The sequence below is a fragment of the Emydura macquarii genome, unplaced genomic scaffold (assembly GCF_026122565.2).
Source record: "Emydura macquarii macquarii isolate MOO-44397 ecotype Brisbane River unplaced genomic scaffold, CSIRO-AGI_Emac_v2 contig_267, whole genome shotgun sequence".
Lineage (NCBI taxonomy): Eukaryota > Metazoa > Chordata > Testudines > Chelidae > Emydura > Emydura macquarii.
In genome coordinates this window covers 1,017,336-1,043,434 of record NW_027130404.1, presented here as the reverse complement: position 1 = coordinate 1,043,434, position 26,099 = coordinate 1,017,336, and the positions used below count along the sequence as shown (strand labels likewise).

Below are 26,099 nucleotides of genomic sequence, written 5' to 3'. Positions count from 1 at the left end.
GAAGAAGCCAGGTCCCCAGTAGTGTGTATATTCTGTTTGACAGTCGAGATCAGACAAGATTTTATGACTCAAATGTAGAATCAGTTCTCAATCTTGTGATCTATGCAAGGGCCCTGATTACCACTGCCTTACTCCGCTGTTACACAAATGTAATTCTGCTGATTTAAAATCTGATGAAATTTAAATCAGTAGTTATATCTGTGTAACACTTGTGTACCATTACAGTGAATCAGATACAAGATATCTAGTAGTAGGATAGTTATATATGATAGCAGACTCTGATTTAGTAATGCTGATTTAGTCATAATCTACCTTGCATAAAATAGCACTTAGACACTGTGGTAATGAGTGCTATAAGCATGTGGAATTAGAGATTTCCAGCTCCCCTTTAAGCCCCATGTCCCCATTCTATACAACCCCAAATTGCTGCTCCTTATCTATTTTAGGAATGGCAAGTTTCAATTGACTCTTGCCAGGAATAACTTGTCCTCTCCACGCCTTTCTCAGGAGATATGCAGAGATCTGTACCTGCAGAAATAAATCTGCTGAGGTCAAGCTCACAGTACCATTGAAAAAGCCCTTTTATGTATTTGGAACAATGTCAAGAATTTGTTAATATTTGAGGGAGGAAGGAGTTTTGACTGATTTTGCCTCCTTTCTCCTACAGTTTTGACCTTGCTCTTAAACAGAAATTGGCACTGTAAAATATATGTGTATATGTAATCTTGCTTCTACATTTCATGCTTTTTAAATGGGAACTGTACTGACTTTCCTTAGACCTACATTCTGATATGTCAAAAAAATGACGAGTTTGTCTCAGCTTGAATAAATCCTAAAATGTAGCAGAAGTGCGTGCGTGCGTTTTTAAGTATCATAGGCATGTCAGATTTCCAAGATAAGAACTAAATGCTAGAGCTCACAGCAAAATAACATTGTTTCTCTAACTTTAGGGCGGGGAATTCAGATTTTTGTCATATGCATCTTAATGAAGTGAAAGATATGTCACACATCTGCTACATGCTATCTAACCTATGTCAATCTTATACCAAGTTAGCAGTGACATTTCATGGCATATGTGGCATGTCAGAGCCAACAGCATGTGTATGACATGTTTTTCATTTCATGGATATGCACGTCATGCTACATAATGCTGCAACTACCTTTCTTTCTTTTGGACGCTTAGCAGGATGATGATAATGATAAGCACAATTTAACTGAGGAAAGAAAAGTTACACAATCTAGGGATGAACAACATCTATGTTGTGGAGCAGTTACTCATGCGAGTAGTTCCTTTGAAATTAGTAGGGCTGCTCACCAATACCAGGAAGAGTTCCACAGTTTAGTCGCGTGTGACTATTTCGTTTTGGGCAACTGCTTTGGAAAGCATTATCTGAGATAATACAGCATGGAACAAGGTTTAGCTTTCCTCAGTGTGGATACAGTATGGCACAAACAGCCAATCAAGCTGTTTAAGATTACATAGAGTGTTCGCTATGTCACCGATTAAGTTTAGATGCATTATCCACCACATATTCAATGTTCGGCCGATGATTGAAGGTTCCAGCATATGACTGTGGGATCATCTGCCCTATTTCCAGTGTAAGATGCCTCTGATTCTGATATCAGCTCCATTAGAGGTTCAGGATTAGACAGAGTCAGATTGCTTGAGTATTCATTTACTAAAAGGTCTAATCCTAGAAGGTGCTGAGCACCATCTCCCATTTAGGGCAGTAGGAATAGAGGATGCCTAAAGTCTTTCAGGTTCAGGCTCCAAAATTGTAGAGGCAGAAGTGGTGTGTTTAATCTCAGTTTGTCACCCACTATGTCCTTAGTCTCTTTTGTTTGAATTACATTTATTAAACTCAGACCTATGCTTTTTCTTCTGTACTTTGTTTTGAAAGGCCCTTAATAAACAGTTTATTAAACAAAATCCCAGTTCATTTCTTCAAGTGGTTACAGTTCAAGATGGTATCATACAGATCTGTGGGAGACCACCTTTTATGCCTCTCTTGTCAGTTTAAAAGATTGCTAGAAAAACAAACCAAAAAAATCTAACCAGGTCTGGATAAAGGAGAGCCAGTAATGTGTTTCACTGTATGTGGTGCTTTTATGCAACGAAGCGACAGATTTAACCACAGAACATCTGGGCACTGGCTTCTGTTACAGTACAGATTTTTAGGGGACTAACAAGCCTTGTTTGACTTTGCCTTCATTTTGCAGTCATTAAACTTTACATTAATAATAAAAGCATAAAACCATTACATCACTATTTTCAAGAGGCTATTTCAGTCTTCCCTCAATATCTTACTTTTTAGATGTTGTGTTTGTTTTGCTATGTGTGTATTTATCTTTTCATTCATTCTTCAACTTTCTTTTCAAGGGGTAGATTTACTAATTTATGCCAGTGGATACAGTACAGATTTAGTGTTTCCACGCATTTTTGCTAACTTGGCACTTTTTCTCCATTAAAGTTAGTCTAGTGGAAACAGCACATTTAACATTGTTTAATACATAGAAAACTTCATTAATGTGGAACAGAAGAAAGAAAGTATTTGGGTTTTTTTTAGCTGTCACTGCTTGATTAAGAGACAGAGAGAAGAGTGGGATTGAAATAAAGGCTAGAAGGCGTGCATTTTATGAACAAATATGCTTGTAAACATTATACATGTTAACAGAAATGCCAAAAATTACTCTTGAGATATATAGTTTTTGTTTAATTCCAAAAAAGTAATATGCAGTTGGAATAAAGGCTGCATAATATAATGTGTACATATGGCATAATACTTACAAACATCACAAATGTTGTGATGATGACAAGGTTAAAGTACTGTTATTGTACATTTCAATATCTTAGTGTACCTTCTTTTAAATGGAAATAGAAGATGTAGACCTTATTCTCCTCTCTCTTACATCAGTGCATATCAGGAGTAACTCCATTCAAGTCGATAGAGTTACATAGATGTAAAAATAAAGTAAGTGAGAATAGAAGAGAATCAAGTTGTTTATAAATGCTGTATTCTTCAAAAAGCATTTTTCTTCATAACTGGAAATAAACACCGTGATAACAATGTTTAGTTCTTACAAGACAGAAATCTCTTCTATATGCACATGCTTTACAAGGTAAAATAAATGATAGCTTCTGTCTGAGACAAGCATTAAAATAACTAATGAGGCTAGAAAGAACTGTGAAGGTTGAGAGATGTTTTGTTATTTTTGAAAACTTGAATGAAGGGGAAGTATTTGTCCCTTAATTTGGGGAATGGGTCAGAGTAATAAATCAAAACTCAATAAGAATATTTTAAAAAGATGAAAATAAATGAAGCTCTAGGAAGTATGCAGTTACACTGACATCTGTAAAGAATGAGAGTAAATATAAAATAATTTGGTTATTTTAGGATTAATTTCTTAACCTTAGATTTGTTAGTACACCTACTAGAACTGTAGAAGAATAAATGTTTTAGCATACTTGTGGTGAAAGTTAACCAAAAGAAATTCATATGAACTACATAGATGGCTTTGATTGTACTCTTACGTGCAAGTCATGTGTGAGGTATGTCAAAAGCACAAAGTTCTTGCCAGGGACACCAACATATTTTTCAGAGTAACTTTCTGAGTTTCAAAATGCATGTTTAAGGAAACAGGTGATCAGATACTTTTTTGAGAGAGAGAATAACAGAAGTGTTTTATGGGACAGATCCTCAACTCATAAAAAAAAAAGCATAGCTCCATTAAACTCAATAGATATATACCAGTTTACACTAGCTAAGAATCTGGACCTCTATTTTTAAGTATTTTGATCAAATAAAATATATTTGTGTTAATATGTAATACGAATCCACTGTTAGCTTGAAAACTTTGTTTATATTGTCTAACACTAAATGTTACTGTAGACTATACTTAACAGATATCCAGTATGACTTTCATTTTCTGAATGTTGTGGGTACACTGAATAAATTCAGATAATTGAGATCATTTTCAATGTAATTAATAGTCTGTTTATGATAACTGAGGTTCTGATAAACAAGTTGTACTGTATGACAATTATACTGCCTTATTTTTTGGATAATGGAATCCAGTAATTGAGAAGATGTTTGTTGTCTGCATTATAGCAGAGATCAGAAGCAATGGTGCTAGCCCACAACACCTGGAAATCTGAAAAACAAAAGGCAATAATTTATTTCTTCCACCTCATTCCCCTCACCACTGGTCCGGATATGAATGCCCTTCTAAGTATGACCCTCAGACACTTACAATGTGACACACTAATGAAACTGACATTTCCACCATGAATCATTGTCTTCTTAATTAAGTATATTATTATTTCTTTGGGAAAAAATAACTTTTAAAGAACGTTATAATTTTATTAAGCTAAAAGTTTAATGATACTTTTAATCTCCTTGCATTTTAAACTCATCGGTGCCAAAAAAGAACAGTGTTAGAGAAACTGTTCCTCTTCTACAAACTTTAATAGTTAAATGCGTAACATTTACTGATAGGGTGTAACAGAATCTTAGGTTCTTTGCACAGATCAACAAAGATTTAATAATAATAAACTGCATCATTTTCCAAAATTTCCGTGATGGCGTGAGGTTGTGAGCATTTTGTTGCTTCTTTGTTTATATAGTGTATACTTACTACTAATTTGTTTATATTCAGACATTCTAAATTTAATTTGCATCAGGTTTCTGGATTTCAAAATACAGAAAAAAACTGTTTACAGATTGGGGTGATGATGATTGTTTAAGAAAGCCAAGTATCTTAGAACTGCCAGCTGGGGTTAGGATGCAAAGGAAAACAAAAGGAAACAGACATAAAGGTTCCTATTGTACACTAGTTCTATTTCTCTCAAAACATAGGCTTAAGGAAAACAATTATTCCTAAAATGGGGGATTGGCTACCAAAGATAGGCTCAATTCTCATGGGATTACTCTCCTGAGTAGAAATTATGTGCATGACTATGGGTTTGTAGGAATAACAGGGACTTGTATTTATTTGGGGAGAAGTTCCCTCAGTCTTCTTTTTCACCAGTGGGAAATGAATAAAAAGTTTATAGTCATATGGGATATTGAACTTCTAATTTCAGAAGGAAGATTTTATGTCACTCAGTTAAAACATTTATAATCAGGTTAAGGAGGATTTTTGTACAGAAGTTTTAAAAATTGCTGTATGAAAAATAAGTAGAGTTAAAATCTTTTCAGCTTGCATAAAGCAAACAGGATTTGGCACTAGACCTTATTATTATTATTATTTTTTTACTTAATTTAACATATGGAATAACCAGGAATTTTTATCCAAAATGATACAAGTTCCTTGAAAACATGGTATATTTGAGATGGAAAGGCTGAGAGTTGACAAGCATATCAATTTAAGAAAAGAAAACATTTTCAAGTTCTGTCAAAAATAAAGCACATTTCCAAAAAAAATCCAGACAACTGCTTATTTTGATAGAAAGCACTCATAGTTCCTAACTCACATACATACAACAGGGAGTAAATATGCTTCCATGTAAACGTAATCTCACTCAATCTTTAAATGTTATTCTCACTCAACGATTCAGAATTGTGTATGATTTTGTTAAAGCTCTAGAGGTAAATTTACACTGCACACCACGCCTGGGGTCTGTGAGACTTGGGCTAGTGGACTATGTGTTTCCAGACCCGTGCTTGAGCGTCCACACTAAATTGTAAACCTAAGTTTACAATGGCTTCATCTGGGTCCCACAGTCATGCTGATGTGTCCATACTTTACTAGGCAGACCTCCTGTCTCAGGTCTGCAGCTTGAGGTGCATCCATACTCCAAAATGACAGGACTTGGACCCACGTCACAGCGGGACGCAGGCTCTGACCCACCACCTATCAAGATTCTAGGATCCAGGGCTTGAGTGCTTGCTGACCAAGTTAGACTGATCTGTGTGTAGATGGAAGGCGGAGTTTCATCTCAAGCTGAGTCAGAGCCTGGGCTTAGTATATATACCCCAACTGCCATCTCAGGAACAAAAGTTAACTTGAAGGTCTAGGACAGGGGTTCTCAACCGGTGGTACGCGTACCACCAGTGGTACGCGGAAGACGGCTCGGTGGTACACGATGGAAAATGCGCCGCCGATTCCGCCGCCGATTCCCCCCCTGCTGCCGCCAAAAAACCCGCTGCTGCCGAATCCCCCCCCCCCCGCCGCCGCCGTCGCTAAACCCCGCTGCCGCCAAATCCCCCCCCCCTGCCGCCGTCGATAAACCCTGCCACCGCCGAATCCCCCCTGCCGCCGTCGATAAACCCTGCCGCCGCCGATTCCCCCCCCTTCCGCCGCCGAGAAACCGCGCCGCCACCGTAAGCACCATCCTCTCTGCCGCCGAAAAATGTGAAACGGCGGCAGGGTTTCGGCGGAGGGCATCGATCCCTCACGCAAACCCGCAACTTTACTGAGTTCCCACTCTGGGCAGGTACAGTTAGGTGAAGGGGTACTTGACCCGACTGTACCTGACCCGAGTGGTACTCTGTAAAAAAAGGTTGAGAACCGCTGGTCTAGGAGATATTTTGGGTCTGATTCTGACTTTATTTACATCAGTGTAAATCAACAGCAATGCACCAAAGTCAATGGAGTTACACTAGGGTAATGCATTCACATGATAATTGAGACCAGAATCAGGTTCCTTTCTAATTAGGTTTTCAGTCTTAAACTAAAAAATAACAAATAGGACATTTATGAAATCTTTCCCTATTTGGCAGGATGTACTTTACATTCTGATGAAAGTAACTTTTTTTTTTACCTGAAATCCCATCATCTGCAGCGTACTGTGCTTTTGCTGAAAGTGAAAAAATATTTAGCCAGGTATTCTGAATCTTCATGTCTGGATATAATAACAAACAGCAATAACTAGGTCCCTCTTTATAGTTTTGATTTTACAATACTTGCATTAATGATAAAACAATATTTTGTGTTTATTAGTAACATTCATCCAAGGACTCAAAGTGCTTCACAAACATTAGCTAAGCCTCATAACATCCTTATGAAGCAGGCCTTTGAGCCCGCATCTCAGCTCTCACCACATCTTCTGCTTTTGGAAAATGATATTCCCTTGACACACATTTCAATCATCTCTTAATACGGAAATAATGCAAGACAAAAAAGTAACTGAGGCAGATCTCCCACTGCCTAGTCTCTACATATGTCCTCAAAATCCCCCGTCTTTGCCAGAAGCATGAACATCCTGAACTTTGAACTAATTAAAGCCTTTCTTCCAGAAACTTTATTTTCTTTATCTGTTTTTTAAGCAGCGTTAAAACTCACAGATGAGGTGGTATGGCGAACATATAGAAAGTCTGAAGGTTTCCAAATTGTTTCCATGGCCATTCACCCAGAACAGTCTGACCTATCTGCCTGTATATGTTCCCTCTGCTTTTGTTCAGAGTAACTACATGAAGAACTAACCTTTCACCTGCAAGGCTGGACAAATAAACACTAGACCTGCAGCAGTGTGAAGCTTATATCTACCCCCTTGATAATCTGATTTTGAAACCCCTTATCACATCTCTGTATTTGACCATGACAATTTTGAATCCCCTTAGCACTTATGTTTAGACCATAAGTCTTTTCATTCTCAGCAGGTTTTATAGCTTGATCTCACAGTAAGTACATAACTAGAGCTCTTTAGAAAACAGACACTTCAGTAAACCAAATAGCGTAACAGTGACTCTGTCAACGTACTCAAGCCTCTACGTCCCCATCCCATGTCACTCTTATATTACAAATATGACTTTAGCACCAAAAAGACTCTAGAATGAAAGTTATAGCATCTTAAAGTCAAAGGAGCTAATTGCCCCTGCTTGGACTTCTACCTAGGAAGGAGCACAGAGGAAAGGCTGTTATTCCATCAAAACAGTGCGTGCAGTCAATGAAGTGGTCATGGGCAGGGCTGGGCTTGACATTGGTGGTTCACAGATGGCCACAGATACAGATATAGGAAATTCCCTTCCTCCTACCCACTATCTCAAAATTGTGCTGGTACTGGAGGAGCTTAAATGGAGAGAGAGGACGGGGTCAAAACCTATAGGAAAACTAAGCTAAGCAACTCAAGTTAGGAAAAGAAAGAAAAAGCGTAAGGGCATATGCAGGGTTAATGTGAAAGGCATACTGTTTGGTCTAGCATTCTCAGTTGAGTTCTTCCACACATGCCCCCACATGTACCCCTTAAGTCTCACACTCATGTTAGAGCTTTGAATGAAGACTCACCTGTGTGGGAGGAGTTTCAGGGTGTGCTCTTTGGACATAGTTTCACCATATGGAGGCTAATATCTTCTCTGTTGCCTGGGTTCTTGGTCCTGGAAGCATGGAATGAAGCTGCCTGCTTCTAGCTACTTAAGAGCACACTCCATGGCCAGACAAGCTACCCCTGGGAGTGTGGTGGGCAGGTCATTGTCTTGTGGCTCCTTCAGGAAGTGAGCATACCTGCTTTTCTTGATAACACACTGACTTTTCAGGCAGTATAGTAGCTTGGAATACTCCTTGTCTGGGAAGAAGCCATGGGGATTAATATCAGTGCACTCTTCTTGGTGCTGGTCTTCCCCTTTAGATGACCAACAGGTGCATGTTGCTTGTTTTTTTTCCCCTCCCTTGTACAGACTAGACAGGGAGGACCAGTTCCAGAAATTTTAGGATTTGCAACCCACACATAACGTGGCCGAGACCTGAATGTTTAATGAGTCAACATTTCCCTACTGGAAGAGAACCTGAGAAATATTAGAAGATGAGCATTCTGGAGGTAGAGTATGGTGGTCAGTTCCCACAGCTAAAATGCATTGTTTCTAGTATTTTTAATGCTGCTAATGCATCAAAAGATTATGAATAGAATGGTGTGAAACACTGTAGATGCTGATCATCTTTATAGACCAAGAGGACATTAATGTTCATAGCTATTGCAAGCTCTTTTGTCTTGTAGCAAAGCAATTATAGCAGAAAACATGACAATTAGATTCCTAGGTGTTCAAATAATAATAATAAATAATAATTAAGAACAAATAGCAAAGGAAAATATAATGGTGTGCACAACTAGAAAAAAACCCCACTCCAAAACCAAAACAAGCATACCCCATCTGGACTAAAGAGAGATACTTATAGGAAAAAAGTCATCAGTGGTGAAACAGAAAATAGGCCCAAACCTGCATGTCTCACTCATGTGATTAGCCTTATTGACATCAGTAAGACTACCCATGAGAAGGGACTACCTGTGTGAGTAAAGCTGAAATCAGTGAATAAGGGCTAGGAGTGCAAATAAAGCTATGCAAGACCTTTCTCCATATCAGTGAACAAAACAAATAATGCAAAGTGTCTCACAGCAAAGCCATAGAGAGCTTAATCTACAGGAAACATTCAGGGAAGAAATTGCAGGGCTAATAGTTTAATTTATATGAAGGGCATGCTTGTAAATTAAGGACCATGCTGTGCTCTTGTTCCATGTACACAACTCCCAATGAAGTCAGCTGCAGCTGCACCTAAGGACCAAAAGCTGTATGGCCGTGAGTATGACATTTTTTCTGGAGTGGTGGGAATCAACTTAGGGTTTATTAACCTTGACAGTGTCATGCGTAGTCTGTTGCTGTAACTGTGGATGATGTGTGTAAGGAAGGGGTCATCCCATCTCTTCAGTGCTGAAAGCATTGGTAGAGATATGTAAATAGTTAATATCCTTAGCATTTACATAGCACTTTCCCTTTTCATAATGCTCTAATACATTCCTCTGGACAACTCTTCATTTTATAGCTAGGGAAAATTAGATACAGGGAATTTGTAACTAATGGCAATAAGAAGCAAATAATTAAACCCTCAGGCATAGCATATGGTCCCATGTTAGTTCAGTAAGGACTAGTAGAGGTACTCTCATACCTGTTGAAAGTACATAATGTTAGAAATGAGCCAAATTTTGGCTAATAAATTCAGATTAAATTTGCTATTTTGGATTCTGGTAAGTGGCTGAATTATAAAAACAAAATTTATGTAATCCAGTTGTATAATTTATATTAATGTGCCTATTAAAGACATAGCGCCTGACTCTCAGCTAGTGCACATTGGCAAAGCTGAGGATTTGGCCTATACAATTCAGATATACCCAAAAATAAGGCAGGTGAAATGCAGAAAAAGAGTAAAACAGGAGAAATAACAAATTTAAATATTTCTTTCCAAAATTAAATAATCTCCCTTTGCTCACAACTACTTAATAAACCAATGAACCTTACTGAATTAACAAAAAGCCAGTATCCCTAGTTTACAGATATATATGGAGACGGTTGTCTGATAAAGTTGCTGCGTTGTGCTCCACGGCTCGTTCACAGTTTCAAAGGACTGTGGTTCATGTGAGAGCCACAGACAAGCCACCAGTACAGGACACAGCTTCGCTTACATTTCAGTTAGTGGGTCAATTACCATGCAAGCAGGGAAGAGCCTACTGGATGCATGCAGTGTGGTATGGGCCATTACAAAAGCTACTACCCTACTGCTTTGCTCTTACAGCTGAGAGATGGCTATGAAGAGATCTGTTACTTGTCCCATACTGGGTGATCTGGATGTTTGCACGAGCAGTTGTTATCTCTTAGGCAGGAGCCACTTGTCAACCATGTGGGAAACAATAACCACAAATGCAAGCTATTGTAAAATTGCCAGTGAGAAATTTGAGTAGCTATTCAAAGAAAACAATTAAGAAAGGAGGGAGAAATAGCCTTTGTGTGCTTAGCAGACACTTCATAAAATAGTGAAACAATCTCTCTCCACCTCAGTAACCCACCAAAAAGTCATATAAAAATGTGAGGAGATTCAGTGCACTCACATCCATTATGCAAAAGACAAGCACTACCATTGTTACTCACACCTTTGTAGACTCAGCCCCTTTAGCCACAGGATGAGATGCAGAGATAATTCATATCCAGATTGGCCCTGCCTTTGTGCCCTGCTCCTGCTTTGGGCCCTGTAAATCACAGCATTGACCTGGAGTCATTCTCAGTGCTTTGGTACTTCGTCTCTCATAATTCCCTGTGGTATTCAATCCTTTTATTTTCTCCCTCTTCTATAAACAACCGCCTTAGCTGCTGGCAGCCACCAAGGCTCAGCAAACAAGTACTCCCAGACTACTAAAATGGTTCAAGTAACTACAGCTGCTAGTTTATACCAGTTATTTATTTATTTAGGTGGAGCATTTTCTGAAGATTCCTCTTGCCTCAAGTCACAAATCCCAGTAGACTGATAATGGCATCCAACAAGAAGTGTAGGCCCTGTTACCTCCTCCAAACCCCTGTTTGGCTTTTCATGATAACTTCAGACCATATTAACCATAGTCATCGACAGTCCAGGGTTTCTGCAAGGGCAGTTGGTCACATAATCATTCAGAGCTCCCATGTCTGTGCTTCTGTAATAATACTGAAAAACATGAGACTAAATACAATAATAATTGTGCTATTTGTAACTTGTAATCATGTATCCCCATATCTCTACCCTTTATCACTGTTGCTGAAAAAGCTCTCTAGAGAGTAAGATAAACTGTGCTAAAGTAATGCTTAAGGTCTTACTAACTTGATCTAGGGAACAGCAATATCTAATGATTAGAGAAAAGGATTGGGTGCCAGAAGAGTTAAATTCTATTCCTGAGTGATTTTGATACAGACTTGCACTGTGTTCTTAGGCAAGTTTCTATGTTCTGTGCCCTGATTTCCCCACCTGTAAAGTGGGGATAATATTTACTTTCCTTTGTAAAACAATTTGAGGTGTTCCAATAGCAGTCGTATTTTGTTATCTTAAACTGACATGAAAAATGACTTTCATGAGGTACTCTAATTCCTCCAGGGACTTAGAGTCTCTTCACTGAAAGATATACAAAAAAAGCCAATTAATAATTGCAGTGCTGTGTGGGTTTGCAAAGGGGTTGCTGCAAAACAGAGGGCCAGATTCTCCTTTCACTTTTACCAGTGTAAACCAGAAGTGATTCCCCTGAGTAAAACTAGTGTGAATGAGAGAAGAATCAGGCACATTGTATGCGGTTCATATAGAGAGACAATAAATATATATATTTCCTCACAATTTACCTTCCTGGAGATCTAGTCTTTCACTTGGTGGCATTATGTAGAGGCTGAAATCTGTGGGTTTACCTTTTTCCGAAGCATCAAACTAGATGGACCAAAGGTCTGTTCCAGAACAGCAACTCCATAATAGTCACAACCCATTGTAATCACATGAGAAGTGGAAATATAAATCTTAGTTTAGAAACTAAAAACTCCTTGGAACGTTAGATATTTTTGTTACTATATTTCCATGAGCATTTTCCTTTTCAACATTTGACTATACTGAGACATTTCCTGAATATTACTATTACAAAATCTTAGCACTCTGCAGGTAACATTTCCTATTTGTTGCAATACAGCTCTCTAGTGATGTTCAATCAATGGGAAATATAAGTCTGACCTCTGATGTATTTCTATTTTTATACAGGTTTTTTCTTTTGCATGCTACTGTGATTTCCTTTGTTAAAACAATATTTACAGCAAAAGAAAAACAAGGTTTGAATTTGAACTGCAAGAGAAGGTCTCTTAATCCACAGATTATTGACATGATGGACCCTAAAAACTTCAAAGGAGCCATTATATTCCATTTTGTCAAACAACATTTAGGGAGCTTTAATCCATGGATTATGGAAACAATAGTGCATATGTGCTCTTTCCCCCACAGTTATAGTCTGTCATGCCAATGGAAGATGGCATGTTAATCTGGACACTGTGCTGCACTAGTACACTCACTATGTGTATTAAAAATCTGAGAAAAGTAAATACTGTGCCTGCCCTCATAGCTGTTTTCCTTTATTTGTCTTTCAAATACAAAAAGGCACTAATCTATACTTCTGGACTAAGGACAGATTCTGAAAGGTGCCAAGCACGTTCTTCAATAGACCATGTGAATTGAAATGAATGGAGTGTGTATGTGTTGAGGGGACTTGCTGAGCAATTTTCACAAGACACAGAGCACCTGGGAGGTTCAAATCTAAATATGCAAAGTTCAACTTTTAAAAAACCAGATACATTCTGGAGTAATGAGGAGTAACCCTTCCTCAAGTAATTTGAAATTACAAACTGTCCATTTTTCTCTTTTATATATTAATAGCCAAATTCATTTCAACATTTACATTTGGTAAATCATTTTTAAAAAATGCTCTGTAGCTGAGACTTTGTATATGCTCTCTGAAAATTTTTTTTGCAGCTAAATTATAAATCCCTGAAAAATGGGGGGTTTATAATGGAAAAGCTTGCAGATCCTTAACATTAGTGTTCTTATAATAAGTCGGAACAGACATAAGGTGCCCTTTTATTTTACAGGGCTACATTCTCTTTACAGTTAAATCAGATTCTACAGATTTATTATCAGATGTGGCATGATTAACACAAAGAAAAACGAATGCCCTCATTTTAAAAAAATAGTACATAACGGGAAAAAAAAAGTTAACCATTCAGACAATAAAAAGAAAAGAAACTCAACAGAGGAACCATTGTGGCTGTCTGTGCCTTGAAATTATCCTCATTAAATTACAATCATGCACTTTCCACTCCTTGTAATTAAACATTAGATTTTATTTATTCCAGATGCATTTGCTTCAAGTAAACCCAGATCGCCTTTTGTTATTGTAAATCTTTTACAGGACTGTGGGACCTGCAGACAGTTTGGGAATAAAGGAAAATTTTCCTTAGATAAGGCATTTGATGATGGTTTTGTGAATAATATGTGTATTGCAATGCCAACCAGCTCTAATCTAAGTCAATAAGTATGTTGTGGGGAAAGACAATGTGATATAGGGATATAGGGATATGTGATGTGATGATATAGGGATATAATTTAGGGATAACCCCTGGTTTTCATAAAAGTAATTCCATAGACCTGAAAGCTGGATGGGCCCAACTGGAAGCTAAAATATGAAACATATCCCCTGAATTTTGGGAGAGGTCTCCATATATTGGAAACTACTACTCCTTAGGTTTTGTTTCCAGGTTTGACCAAAGCCAGGAGGAGTCTATTTTTGGATCTGGTTCAGATGCAGCCCAAGATACAGAAATTTCTCACAACCTGCTGATCCTGCAATAAAACTACCATTATGGCTCTATATTTTCTGAGAATATATTGCATGGTTTTATTGCTGTTGGACCTCAGCTCTAACCTAGTTTGGCCCCAGACATACATTCAAAACTAAATCTAAAACTAATCCAGATCCAAATAAAAAGACTGATTTCTCCCATCATTCTTTCCTTCCTTCTCTACTTTAAAAATACAAATTATACAGATGTTTGTATTTACTTTCTGAGCCCTATATATAAGTAAACTCCAATTATATAAATGTTTTGAAGGGCATCCAAAATGTTTATGTAATTGGAGTTTTGGATAAATGAGATTGTTTGCTTATGAATTTTGGATTCAGGAGACAGACATGAATTATGGATAATCATAGACTGGATGATCAAGTTTAACCTGTATAATGTTCATGAATAACCTCCATTCCCAAGGTGTTCAGATCTCTGAGGTTCTACTGTAATACAATGTTAATTTATTATGATATTTTTTGGAGGAATAGTATTCTATCTATTTAAAGGTGCCTGCCATGGCGGTCTCTAAGCTATTTAATTTGCTACTTTGAATTCACAAATTAATAGTATGCAATAGTAAACTATCCATTGATATATTTAGATAAAAGTATATGTTTTTGAACAGTTACCCGATTACTCAGTGTAGCCAGGTATTTGTATTTCTATTAGAATGAGTGAATATTCAAACTGTTTTAAAAGCTGTTAATTTTTTCAGTGGTACTGCTCTTTTTATTATAGCTCTAGAACTTGTGTATGTATGTGTTCTGTCTGTATCTGTTTGCCTGTCTGTCTCACTCATTCAAATTGTAAATTATTTTTCTTGTCCTTCAGTAAGCCACTTGTGCTTGCGCCACAATATTTTTCTTCTTTGATTTGTAAATTAGGAAGATTGGAGTTATGGCGCTGTAAAAGTGACAAGTGGTTCTCTTTATTTGAAGTTAGCGGGAAACATCATGTCAGTATTTGCCTAACTGATGATCGGCAGCACAAGCTATGTCTCATAATCTCCTGTCTTCCAGTTCTAATTATCCAGAATTTAAAGATCAGATTTACAGAAGGGACCAAGCATCAGATAGATTCACATTAAAATTCAGGCTCTGAGATGGAGAGAGAGTTGAGGGGGGGAAGGAAAGAGCTAAGGGCATTAGAGGGCACTTTTGCAATCCTAGAGAAGAAAAACTGTGTTTATTATTTCACTTAGGACTGCTTACTCTGGGTTTTGCTTAAATTCAGTGATAAACAGCAGGCAAATTCTTCTAGTCAGCGGGAATATATCAATAAAATATTGACTCCTGCTTTAACAAACAAATAAAAAAGTAACCTAGATAAACTTGCAGAAAAGGGAATAAACAATATTAAGAGGTGGCAAAGACAGGAGAACAAGAAGTCACATAACATATTTCAGATAGTTGTACAGTTTCAGAGTAGCAACATTTAGGCCTCTTCTTGTACATGTGTTCTAAAAATAAACCAGGCTCAGACCTGATTACACAGAACAAATAAAAACATTCTTGGTTGAATGTTCCAAAGAAGTGGTGGGAAGGCGGAAAGGAGGTGGTTGGCCAATAATTATGCACTCACAAGCAGTAAATGAATTTGAGAGAACAAATCGAAATCAATGGAGTTTCACCCATCTGTGACCCTGATGACTCTGACCAAAAATATATTTATAAGGGGATAAATTCTTCTTGTTTTACTGTCACAACGTATATGTTGTGTGAATAGTCTGTGCAGGGTTTAACTCAAAGTCTATGCCAAAATGTAATTGATGTATTGTAGAAAATTCTGTTAATTCAGTTTAGTGTGAAAGGATTGTGTAAAACTAACATCTTAAATCTTCAAAACCAAATAGTGATTTTGGATGCCTGTTTTTCCATGTCCAACTTCAGGAAGTGTCATCCATGAAAATTAATCCCCTTTAAAGTACCCTTTAAAATTGGGTATTTGAAAATGAAGAACCCAAAATCACTACTCACCATTAAGTATAAAGGCAAGGGATTATAAAACATTAATTTTTCATTTACAATTTTAAAAGCTATGGAGTTGGCCAGTGCCATAGTCCTCTCTCAGGTAAAACTGCCATTGACTTCATTAGGTGTTGTGCCTGAATAAGCACTACAAAATTGAACCCAACATATCTCTAGTGGTATGTTTATTCCAGTGAATACTATGATAATTAGATACAGAAAATGAAGATAAAACTGAATCTTTTCTACCCCTCCAGTTCTTAATGTGGACAACCCGTTTACAAGGGTCTTTAAAGTGGATTATCTGGTGAAATAATTTAAGAAGTGAAGTTTAAGATGGCTAATTCTATAATCAAAAGTAGTTTATTTTAATAAAGGCAAAATTGCATTGGAGCTGACACTGAGAATATACAGTATTCTGATTTCAGGGGAGTCCATTTAGAGGATGCTGTCTTCAGAAACAGTCAGTGTCTCTTACTTTACCAAGTAATCTGCTGTAATTACTGTAATTGTTCTGATTAAGTTAGAATTTGTCTCCCCATTGACTGAGGATAATACTTGAAACATCAACAAACAAAGTGTTTTATTACACCCAGAACTCCTCCTACATGGTATAAGAAAGGAGTTTTTTGCTGACTTTTGTGATTCGAGTCAGTAAGTATTCTGATTTACAATCTTTGCTTCCAACATGTCAAATGGTATTAGCTTTGCTGAGAAGTATAAATGCTTCAATCTGAATTCAAGAAAATAGGTCTTGTTATTAAATGCTTAGTTAGGGGACTAGTTAGGATGAAAGTTGACAATTTTTCAAGAGACTGAATCATGATTTGACTATAAACAGGAATGACATTTTCTCAAACAAAGCACCCATGCCTTTTTCCTACCAAAGTGCTTAGCACAGTGCATTATAATAACAATATAATTAAAATTCAGTGAATAATAATAAAACCTGCATTTTAAAATACTGTAAGTGATACAAATGCAGTATTGAAAGCTCTGTGAGGGAAGTGTGATAACTGAGTCTTACAGTCATGAGGACAGCCTACTCAGAGTATGCAGCTGAAAAATAACCATGTCCAGTACATTGATGGCTTTTCCATTGACGGGATGTGGTTGAGAGTAATGTGCAGCTTTTTAAACTTACTTACTTACTTTCCCAACCTGTTTTCTTGGTGCTCAAAAAAGGGCCTTGAGACCATTTCAAGGTGAGCTTGTTCTTCTGAAAGAAGAATATGCAACTTCGTAAGGTGAACCTCATTGTGTTTTCCTTCATTCAAGCCTCTTTTCTGTGGGTTTTCCCATAGGGTGGGGGTGGTCTGGCCCTAAGTTTAGGAAAAAACATGCTGAGGGGAATCAACAGAACACAATAAGGGGCAGGGGGCTTATTTGTAAGGAATAACCAGACAAAAATGAATCAGAAGATGATGGGATTGGTTAGGTTTGTTATGGAGGCATCTGGATGAGTCTGAGCTTTTTATAAATTTGGATTGCAATTTGTGATCACTTTTGGATTTTGTTATGTAATATCTTCTCCTTCCTCATTCCTTCTCTTCTCTCCATTCCTTCCACTTATGGGGAAGTGCAGTGATAAGGGTAAGGAGTTGAATTGGAATGTAGGAGTCAGAGAGATGGTAGGAAGATGAAGTGAAGTTGGGGATAAGGCAAGGGGAAGAGGAAAGGAAGGTGCAAAGAACAGGAGGATACATGAAGGTAGAAAGTTTAAAAGGACAACGTGGATGGAAGGAGTAATTAAATGGCAACGACATTATAGGCACATGTCTCAATTTAATGGGAAGAGGAATAGTGTCTGATTCCACAATAGTTGAAGCTATCTATAGTTCTTGCTGTATATGAAAGGGGAGCTGATTATATCCCTGAGACAAGATATCTGAAGCTTTTCACAGGGCAGTAATGGAGAAGGTGAAGATGGAAAAGAGGAAGAGGCTTTGCTTGTGCGGGAGTAGAGAGGGGAGAGCTGTTGGGACCCAGTGTCCTAGGCAAGTTCTACCAAAGATCTGTGTGGAGAGAGGGGAGGGAGGCTGCCAGTCGCCTCCCCTGTTGATTGCCTGCTATCACTCTTCAGGGGCAAATGGAGCCATTAGTAGACTGACCCCCAGAAGAGAGAAGATGGATACTTGGCTGGGGCTTGATAATGTGGAAGGGAGTGAGGGGTAATCCTTGGGATCTTGTGTTTCTGGCAGTCACTGCTGAGGGTCCAGTGGAAGAGAACGGTTGGTGGGTGAGAGAGAGAAGGGGATGGTATACTGGTTGGCAGGGACCTGCAGTCAGCTCCCTTCTGGCTGCTGCTGCTCTTTGGGAGCTTTTAGTAGGTCATTCCCTGGAGAGGGAGGAAGGTGGCCTGCTGGTGCCCCCATTGGGGTTGGGTGTTTATATTTTCATCAAGAAATTGAAGGGGGAGAGCAGGTTTATTATGACTGAAATTATATACGCTACTTGTCAAGGAGCCATGAGTTTGATATTTCACATAAGCTGTCAGAGAATGGACAAGAAGGGGGAAAAAAAGCACTTTGTAAGAATTGATCTAAAGAAGAAAGTGTGTGTTATAAAGATATAATCAGTCTATCACGTAGTATAGGAAAATATTGTAAACCCATATACAAAGCCCTACTAACAGCAAGGAAAGTAAAATAAAAATGATAGTATGAACTGGTTCCTTTTATCATACTGTTCTCCAAACTCACTGAAACACACACAGTTTAGGCAATGGCCTAGAAATCTCTCAGCTAATTTTGTAACTTTTATCAAAATGTAATTTAAATGGCCTCAACTATTCTTGTAATTGGGCTGTTTGTTTTTTTTCCTGACCAAATCAATTGCATATTAGTTCATGTACTGTACTGAATGGAGAAATTAATTCTATCCCACAGTCTATCTTACTGACCTACTTGATGGTATCATAATAATAATGTCATAATAATATCATCATAATAATGAAAGTCTGGGGTTATGAATTTTTATGCCTATTTTGTAAAAGATTTTTTGCTTTTGTGTTCTGGAATTCCCTTCAGACTCAAGGATTAAGCACTGCGGAATTGCATGCTAATATCAATGTTCTTTATACATATATGGGATAATATCTCATATTTTCCTAATTCACTATTTTTATAAAGGGTGATTTGACTGGAAATATTTACTTTTCAAAAGGATTGCTGGGAGTCTGACCAAAATCTCCTAAGGAACGTGAAGTCGACATAACTTCTGTCTGCCATGTGTTAGTGCTCACTCCGAGGTCCAGCAAATTATATTTCATTGTGGCAAAATGTCAAATTATAGATCTTCAAAAATATGTGGAAGACTTCACTCACTGTTAATGAGTAGGAAGAGAGAGAAATACTAAACAATGGGTTCATTTTGAAATCAGTGGGTGGGCTCAACTTCAAGTATCATAGAAGTTGGAGATAGAAAAAATCCTAGTTAGATACTTTTGTCAGTCCCTCTGGTAAGATTGTTCCTTACCACATATATATTACTAATGCTTGTATAGTCAACCACATGTCCTGAAGGCTCCCCTGAAATATAAAATACGTGTGTAACTACTACCATTAATATTGTATATGCATATCAGGGATAGACTAGACCACTGATTTCAGGGGTGCTGGAACTAGGAGTGGTGGGTATACAGCAGCACACGCTGGCTTGAAGTGGTTTCCATCATAGGGTTTACAGTTTTGTTGAATGGCTTTCAGCATCCCCACTATAAAAACTGTTCCAATGTCACTCAGTGGTTTTCAACCTTTTTTCATTTGTGGACTCCTAAAATGTTTTGAATGGAGGTGTGGACCTCTTTGGAAATCTTAGACATAGTCTGCGAACACCCACGGTCTGCAGACCACAGGTTGAAAACCACTGAACTAGACCCTATAGTTTGTATCCGCTCTAAAAAATGTCTTTTTACAGCTTTGGAAAACATCTCCATTTAAATATTTTGATACCATTTATTTTAAATATGATTTGCTTGAGAACACAATAGGCATGAAGGGCTAGGTCCTCAGCTGGGGTAAATTGGAGAAAAGTGGAACACCAGCTTACTCTGCCTAAGAATCTGACCCAAGTCATGAGAAAAATATTGCTTTATCAATATTTCATCTTTTCTGATTTGATATATACCATAATAATAAAGCCATAGAATTAAAGTGAAACAATAACAGTTTGTGTCAAAAAGTAGCAGTTACTAATGTACTTTTCATTCAGAATTCATCATATGTGTATCCCTTTTGTACCTGTAGGATGCTCTTGCTCCATTGGTTTGTGTTCTTGCTGCTGCTCCCGCTTAACTCCAGGACACAGAAGTTGCCTACCAGAGATGAGGAACTTTTTCAGATGCAGATTCGGGACAAAGCATTTTTCCATGATTCATCAGTAATACCAGATGGAGCTGAAATTAGCAGCTTTCTCTTCAGAGACACACCTAAAAGGTATTCTTACTAGGGTATAAATTATAGGGTTGTACATAGAATTTAATATTTACATTTGTTTTGGATATGTTGGAATCAATTTTTAGATCCAAATATGAAAAAATACAAATATGAGCTTCTTGCATGGCAAAGTAACTATGTTTCAGTCTCAATAGGCCACACTGATCTAGACTGAAAACCAACCCCATTCAATCTATTTTCACTTTCTGTGTGAGTCTAAAGGCCCCACAAACCACAAAATTTTCTTAAAGTGAGGCCACAAACCAAGACCGAGAGGAAAAAAGGAAAAGGAAACCAATTCTGTAGAGGTTCACCCAAATTTACTGAGACCCAAATACATACAAAAGCAAAACAAACCCCAGCCACCACACCAAAAATAAAACAAAAAATAACAACAACGTTTCATTGAATTCACTCTGTGGTATATGGAGACCAGTGTGTTGATTTTATTTTATAGTACTGAATGAACTAAACAGGCAATGTGATAAATGGAAGAGAAGCAGTCATATCCTACTAAAAAACAAACCAAAAACTGAAGAGCCAGAACATAACAAAAAACAGCCAAACAAAAAAAACCCAAATAAGTCCATGAATATACATAATAATTAACCAACCACAAATAAAGGGTTAAGTGAACACTTTTTGCTTTTTGATATTTTGACATCCCTCTTTGAATCGTTAAGTACTGAGGAAATAAATTTCAGGTGGTCTGAAAGGACAATGAAGGAATACATCAAGGGTGAAATCAAACCTGTAGGAGTTTTGCCAGTGACTTAAGTCAGGGCAGGATTTCACCCCCAAGTAAAAGTTATTATAGTGCAAAACCATCAGTCTAGATATGATAATATATGAACTAGAAATCATTGCTTTTCAAGGATTTGTGTTTCCCAGTTTGCCTTCTTTCCCCCATGTAATAAAATCTATGAAAAGCAATACAAAATGAAAGCAAATCAAATAAAAGCAAAATTTGATTGTTTGAAAGCACAAAATATTTTCACTCATTTTTGGAGGGAAAGCAAGAACTGTTTATATGGACTTCACGGTACTTGGTTTACCTAAAACAGTTAATAAAAGGGAGGCAGTTGTGTGTTTATCGATATCAGTAAAGATAAATATAGCTAGATAATCAGACCATAGAATTGAGGACATATAGGATCCCATCTTGCTCAGATTTATGTCAATGGGAGCTTTGCTAGTGGCTTGAATTGTAACAAGTTTGAGAACTTAAAGTATATTTTCATTTGTACGATGATGATTTGTGTTATGATTGTGCCTAGAGGTGAGGGTTCCATTATACTAGACACTGTCCAAGCACAGGACAAAGAGGTAGCTTTGTCTCAAAGAGCTTTCAGCTTAAGTGGTAGGCAACATATTTGTCCTCATTTACACCTTTATTGATTTGTCTCAGTTACACCATGAACACCAGCCTAGAAAATTTAATGTCAACCACTATTTGTTATCATTATAGTTTATTAATGTAATGCTTTTGTTAATTTTACATAGGTATTTCTTTGTGGTTGAAGAGGATAACACTCCCTTAGCAGTTACTGTAACACCATGTGATGCTCCTTTGGAATGGAAGCTGAGCCTGCAGGAACTTCCAGAAGAGGCCAGTGGAGAAAGTTCAGGTAATAAACCAGTGAAAACTCTAATTCTGGGACTTTATGGATCAGAGAATTGATAATGGGAGACTTCTCTCTCTACCGGATTCCAGTCCGCCAAAATCAGTTTTTTTGTGTATGTAACATTTAAGAGGATGTCTGAGTCCTGACTGTTTGAATATGAACGCCAACCTTGCATTAGTTTAGAGGGCAGGCAACAGTCAGTGACATGTAGAGTGAAAGAGAGGAATACACTCCCCCCAGGGTTAGGTAAAGGAAAAGGTGACTCTTATGAGTCCTCCAGGTGAGTTTGACACCTTGGGATGCACTAGCCTCACCTAAAGGCAGCTTCAAGGGAAAGAACTAGGAGTAAACAGGTCAAAATGTATGTTATAAATCTAAACAGAGCAATGACTAGGGAATCTAATGGGGAGCAGAGAGAGGGGGAGTATGCATATTCGAAAATAAAATATCTGTTGTTATATATGGAAATATGATAAAGAAGTAAAATTACTTATTGACACCATATGGATTTCATTTGTTAACAAACCGCTTAATTCTAACAAGGAATTCTCCTTGCTATCTAAGCTATGTAGTACTTAGAGGGAAAAATCTATCAGTAACCAAAGATGGACAGTGACGACATAATAGAAACAACTAGAACAGCTAGCATTAATTGATACTCTTGTCAGCTGTCTCAACAAAAAGCTAAGGATTGAATAGACATAGATTCTAAGGCCAGAAGGGATCATTCTCAACACCTAGCCTGACCTCCTATGTGACACAGGCCATAGAACTTCTCCAAAATTATTCCCAGAGCATACCTTTTAGAAAAACATCCAATTTTTATTTAAAAATTGTCAGTGATGGAGAATCTACCACAATTCTTCGTACATTGTTCCAGCGGTTAATTACTCTCACTGTTAAAAATGTATGCTTTATTTCATCTGAAATTGTCTAGCTTCAACTTCCAGCTATTGGATTCTGTTACAGCTTTATTTGCTAGACTGAAGAGCCCATTATCAAATATTTGTTCCCCGTGTAGGTAACTATAGACTATAATCAAATCACTCTTTAACCTTCTCTTTGTTAAGCTAAATAGATTGAGTTCCTTAAGTCTGTTACAGGAAAGCACATTTTCTAATCCTTTAATCATTCTTGTGGCTCTTCTCTGAACTCTCTCCAGTTTATCAACGTCCTTCTTGAATTGTGGGTGCCAGAACTGGACACAGTATTCCATCAGCTGTTGCATCAGTGCCCAATGGATTTGAGTTCTCTCACTTCCCTCTCACCCCTAGTGGTGTTCCTTTGAGAACTTATTTGTTGTGGGGTAATAATATAGGGAGGCCTGCATATGGGGCTTCTCTCCAGACAATAGCTGTTCTATAGAGAAAGGATTTGATCTTTAGTTTTCAGAACCCATTTTTGTAGCAGTATTAAATACCAAATACTAGCCTTTAAATGCAAAGAGAATCAGTCTTAAAAAATGATCACACAGTGTACAATTTCTGTTGTACTTGTAAATAATAGGATCTCTAAATCAGTTTCACTGGGTAATAAGACTCAAGTACTATTTGCACAAAAGTGGATTGATTTCTAACTATGCCTGATCATTATTTACGATTGGCGTATCCCCTTCTTCAGAAACTGTTTCATCTGGCTCTGATGTTTTACTTACAAGTAGCTATTAGAGTTTCATTTTCCTACACCATCATATACTGACACATTTTCTAACAAACATTTTTCTATATTCATATTCTAGGTGAACCAGAACCACTTGAGCAGCAGAAGCAACAGATTATTAATGAAGAAGGCACAGAGTTGTTCTCCTACAAAGGCAATGATGTTGAGTATTTTGTGTCCTCTAGTTCCCCATCTGGTTTGTACCAATTAGAACTGCTCTCAACAGAGAAGGATACACATTTTAAAGTATATGCCACGACAACTCCAGAGTCAGACCAGCCTTATCCTGAATTACCTTATGATCCAAGGGTTGATGTCACTTCTCTTGGACGAACAACAGTCACATTGGCATGGAAACCAAGCCCTACAGCATCTTTACTGAAGCAGTCAATTCAGTACTGCATCGTCATCAATAAAGAACACAACTTCAAAAGCCTCTGTGCTGTTGAAGCCAAGCTCAGTTCTGATGATGCCTTCATGATGGCTCCAAAACCAGGTCTGGATTTCAGCCTCTTTGACTTTGCCCATTTTGGCTTCCCTTCAGACAACAACTCTGGCAAAGAACGTGGTTTCTTAAAATCATCATCAAAGCTTAGTCGCCAAATGTCTTCAAAACCAAGAGTTGACCTGCAGAAGATTTGCATTGGGAACAAGAACATTTTCACAGTGTCTGATTTGAAACCTGATACACAATACTACTTTGACATGTTTGCAGTAAATATTAACACAAATATGAGCACTGCCTATGTTGGCACCTTTGCCAGAACTAAAGAGGAAGCCAAACAGAAGACAGTTGAACTGAAGGATGGGAAAGTTACAGATGTGTTTATCAAGAGAAAGGGGACCAAATTTCTACGGTTTGCTCCTGTTTCATCACACCAAAAAGTCACCTTCTTTGTTCATTCTTGCCTGGATGCTGTTCAGATTCAAATTAGAAGAGATGGAAAACTTCTCTTATCTCAAAACATTGAGGAGGTCCGTCAGTTCCAACTTAGAGGAAAACCGAAAGCTAAATATCTAATTAGGCTGAAAGGAAGTAAGAAGGGTGCTTCCATGTTGAAGATCTTAGCTACTACAAGACCTAATAAGCAGTCATTTCCTTCTCTTCCTGAAGACACAAGAATCAAAGCCTTTGATAAACTTCGCACATGTTCTTCAGCCACAGTGGCCTGGCTAGGCACACAAGAAAGAAACAAATTTTGCATCTACAAAAAGGAAGTGGATGACAATTATAGTGAAGAGCAAAAGAAAAGAGAACAGAACCAGTGCTTGGGTCCAGACACAAGGAAGAAATCAGAAAAAGTCCTCTGTAAATATTTTCATAGCCAGAATCTACAGAAAGCAGTTACCACGGAGACAATTAAGGGCCTGCAGCCTGGCAAGTCCTACCTGCTGGATGTTTATGTCATAGGGCATGGAGGACACTCAGTCAAATATCAGAGCAAACTGGTGAAAACAAGAAAGTTCTGTTAGTGACACAGTGAATAGAAATATATGGGACTCCAGTCTGAACATTATCCTACTTTCAGTAAACAGATTGACTACTTTCACAGCTGGGAAGTTGTGACCTGTATTTGTACTGTGTAGAAAAGATATCAACTTGTATATTTATGTTTACGTAAGTAATTGTTTGGAGGGACTGAGCCTGGTGCTTGCTGATGGCATTTGGAAGTTGTGTTATCATGTGTCCGGTGGTCCACGTTTGATGCTCAGTAGATGTCCAAGGTAGCAGAAAACCTTGAAGGAAAGTCCATTCTTTTGCTTCCATATTGCATGAACTGCTTCTAAATTATTTTATTACTTAAAAGGCTGAGACAAGTCATTCAACTGCCTTGTTATTCACACACAGACAAACACTTTCACTCTATGTAGATGGTAGAATTTCTGTAAATTATTTTATGAAGTTTTCGTTTTAAATGTTTATGTTTATATGATTGTAAACTATTAAAATCATTCCCCATTAAAATACAGATCTATACTAAGTATTAAGTGGGCTGCACATGAGTCTATTTCATTGCTAATGTAAATTCTTATCTGGTTGATTTTAATGTTTAAATACTGTATGTATTTCATGTACAAAGTTGTCATACATTATATTCCTGTACATAAAATTAAAAATATTAGATTATATATTGCTACTCTTCTTTTGGTATTTTAAGGGGGAAACTAGGCATCCTGATACACAAGTATGACCATGAATGCAGTTAGGGCTTGTGTGTTGTTGAGTTTTTAATGTTTAGAAAAGAATGTCTGTAGATCTCTAGAATGCTACAGATGAAGTTGTTAACATTTGTAAGTGAGCAATGGCCATTG

General features: G+C 37.5%; 1 protein-coding gene across 1 annotated transcript in view; it reads left to right on the top strand.

Moving 5' to 3' along the window:
- Window positions 1-25,771, top strand: part of NDNF (neuron derived neurotrophic factor) — a 29,433-nt gene extending 3,662 nt beyond the window's left edge. The window contains exons 2-4 of the mRNA XM_067549282.1: window positions 20,314-20,502; window positions 22,006-22,130; window positions 23,866-25,771. Coding sequence (XP_067405383.1) covers window positions 20,315-20,502; window positions 22,006-22,130; window positions 23,866-25,259 — 1,707 coding nt within the window. The 5' untranslated portion in view covers window position 20,314 and the 3' untranslated portion in view covers window positions 25,260-25,771. The remainder of the gene's footprint in view (window positions 1-20,313; window positions 20,503-22,005; window positions 22,131-23,865) is intronic.
- Window positions 25,772-26,099: the final 328 nt, after the last annotated feature.